Source organism: Phytophthora infestans, genomic scaffold (genome assembly GCF_000142945.1).
Source record: "Phytophthora infestans T30-4 supercont1.324 genomic scaffold, whole genome shotgun sequence".
Classification (NCBI taxonomy): Eukaryota; Oomycota; class Peronosporomycetes; order Peronosporales; family Peronosporaceae; genus Phytophthora; species Phytophthora infestans.
The window spans coordinates 32,376-35,307 of record NW_003303435.1 but is presented as its reverse complement, the minus strand read 5'-3'; the positions used below and the strand labels follow the sequence as shown (position 1 = coordinate 35,307).

The following is a 2,932-nucleotide window of genomic DNA, read 5'->3' as shown; positions in this document are numbered from 1 at the left end:
GACCTTGCCCAATGTTATCTGACACAAAAGCCATGGAAAGCAGGCTTTGCCTCCCAAGTATTCCAGGCCCGTGGCTCTACGAATCTTCATTTTAAACTAGGCCAGCCCCGCCCACTTCCAACTGGGGTTGTTCCCTATCGGCCTGCCCCAGTTAACCCGAGCCTTCATATGGAAAGCAGAGTGTATCTTTGCTTTCATGGGGCAGAGTGAATGGCCTGATAAATACGTAACAAGTGTGAACGCGACGGAAAATGAAAAGGAGAGGAGTAGAATCCTCGGTGGAGGTGTTGGAGAAATAATGGAGTGTGCTGATGCTGATGAGGGCACCAGCGAGGGTTCGCTCAGCTTGGTTTCGAGTGCAGCGCGAGACGAGCCCAAGGGTCACTCCAAGATTATGAAGTTGAACCCTGGCGAGAGACAGGGGTGGTGGTCGGCCAAGAAATTCGACCGACGGATCAGAATGAGAGCTCTGGTGCAAGGCGCTGTGAACGACCAGCGAACGAGGATCCTCCTCGACACAGGAGCGAACGTTAGTGTGATCACTGACGCCTTTGCCAAGAAGTTGCGACTCCGAGATGTACCTGATCACGGACGCCGCATTGACATTCAAGGAATCAACGAAGGCAAGGTGTCTACGACGCGACGAGCGTGCGTCAAGGTTACGCTCGGATGGGAGATGGTGTACGAGTTTGAGATGTGGGTAATGGCGCATAGTGCAGGCGTCGACGTGGTACTCGGGACCGACTTTATGATCCCAGCTGTGATCCGGTTGGACCTGTTCCACGGCGCGGCGCAATTACCGCACGAAGTCCAAATCCCGCTGATAAAGACCAAGAACATGATCGACAGCGAAGAATACGGCTCCCATGTTAACGCCGGGCCACCCGAGCGGTTGGACATTCAAGCGCACGAGTGGCGAGAATATCGGTTAGCGAAGCGTCAAGTCGGTCTGGAAGAACACGTACTGTGGGTTCGTCGAACGAACAAGCTAATCCCGTCAGTGACGAGGTTTCGACGTGGACGGCCTCAGAGCATTCGATTGACCAACGTGTCTGATCGAACTGTGTACCTACCAGCACACGACTCGATCGCTATGTGAATTCCAGATGGGGATTTGCCACGAGGTGACGGCTATGTGCGTCTGGAGTCCAAGAAGTACCAAGACTGGCAAGTGTTGGCCTACGAAGGTTGTAGAGACCGCGAGCTCTTTCAGCGTGAATGCGAAATCTACCCACTGATCAAGAACTTCCACTCGAGAAAATTCGTCACAATGCCATACGTCAAAGTAATATCTTCGACATCACAAGAGCTTCGAGCCCCGTCACATTCTGAACCATTCCTTGCAGCATATCTTCACGCTTTGCTTGGACAAGTGAAATTCTCTTGGTGCCACGCTTGAGCACGAACTCGAATCGACCTTTCAGGAGCACGTTCTTCCCAACCACGTCTTCTTCGACTAATATGCGGACGTTCTTAAGCAGACGACTGACTGTCTCAAGGATCGGGGCGATAAAAAACAATCTCTTGGCTTCTTTTTCATCCGACATTTTTCCATAGAGTTCCCGCAAGTCACGAATACGAGCGAGGAGTAGCTCGATGTCAGCATCAGGTATATCGCTTGGTTGAAGATCATAAGAATCGTCGAAGTTGTAAATAGGTTTGATATCTTCCCAACAAAGACTCGAATAGCCCACAGTCTTGTCGACATCGTGATTTTTCCGCTTTTTGCTTGTTTTCTTTGTGTCTTCACTCGTGGTCTTCTGGTTCGCCTCTTGATTCTTCTGACGAATCATTGCATTGATCGCAGCCCATCGTTTGAGACGTTCGGGGTGCCGGTGTATTGTAGTTGGTGGCAAAGAGGGTGCCACGCCGATTGCCATGGCTGCAGAGCGGTCGTTTTTACCTTTCGGAACCACCACCAGCACGTGAATTTGCTCACTGGATGGAAGCTCCATGTTGCTCTTCGTGTAAAACCACGTTGTTAAGGCCTTTGAGCCCAGAATCGGTTCTCCGGCCGTCAGCGCATATATGTAGTCATCAGATTCTCCTTCCACCAGCTTCAGAGCAGCCCGATGTTCGTCTGGGAGCCACTGAAAACTTTCCTCCTTCATCTCCTCCGCAGTAGGACGGTAAACAGGGACGACCTCTTTGCCGCTCTCATCTACGACGGGCTGCTTCGCCAGGAAGAGCTGCAGCTCGTCCGCAGGAAACTGATACATTTTCTTCGCCTTGATCGCCTTCTTCAAGTCTCCCACCAGCTGGCTCGCGTCGATGTCCACAGGGAAAGCGCTTCCAGCCACACCAACGATCGCACAAACAAGCTTGACCATCTTTTCTAGAGACGGCAAGTTCTGGAATGAGGAAGAAGGAGGGAGAATTTCTGGCGTACTTAAGCGGAAAAGAAAGCGCGTGACAATGATTTTCAACCAATGATGAGACGCCACGTCGCGCTGGTCCGAACTAATCCTTGAGGTAAAAATCTGCCAGCGTATTGCTTTTATCAATACACCCCGTTTTCGCGGGGGTGGACCATATAGGATTTGCAAATAAATCAGACTTTAGCTTACAAACTCTAGTTCTTTTAGATTCAGGACAATCGCATCCGTAAGTTTATCAAAGGCTCGAGGGCGCGGAAACGGGGTGCAGTACTGTACATGTATAGTTTGAATGTTGTCCGTCGCAGCGGTCCCGAAACGCCCTAAGATCCAAAAAGACGTGGCTCGCTATAAGGTGGGCGTCGTCAAATCAACGCACCGGTTGGGCGGTTCTAAAATTACTTTAAGACTCTCAAGGTTGCGTCGTCAAAATAGCAGCTGCCTCGAAAGAACGTTCCAGGACTGGTCTCGCAGGTAAATTACGGAAAGTAAAAAAACTGCCGGCATGTCATACTACTAACGTTTTCGTGGGAAATGCCTGATGCCGAGTTTCCAGA

The 2,932-nt window shown here is 50.7% G+C and overlaps 1 protein-coding gene across 1 annotated transcript; it reads right to left on the bottom strand.

The window, feature by feature from the left end:
* Positions 1 to 1,230: 1,230 nt before the first annotated feature.
* PITG_21583 (Crinkler (CRN) family protein) lies at positions 1,231 to 2,330 on the bottom strand (the record flags this gene model as incomplete). Its single annotated transcript, XM_002894951.1, has 1 exon — positions 1,231 to 2,330. The coding sequence occupies one exon, from the start codon at positions 2,328 to 2,330 to the stop codon at positions 1,281 to 1,283; it is 1,050 nt and encodes a 349-aa protein (XP_002894997.1).
* Positions 2,331 to 2,932: the final 602 nt, after the last annotated feature.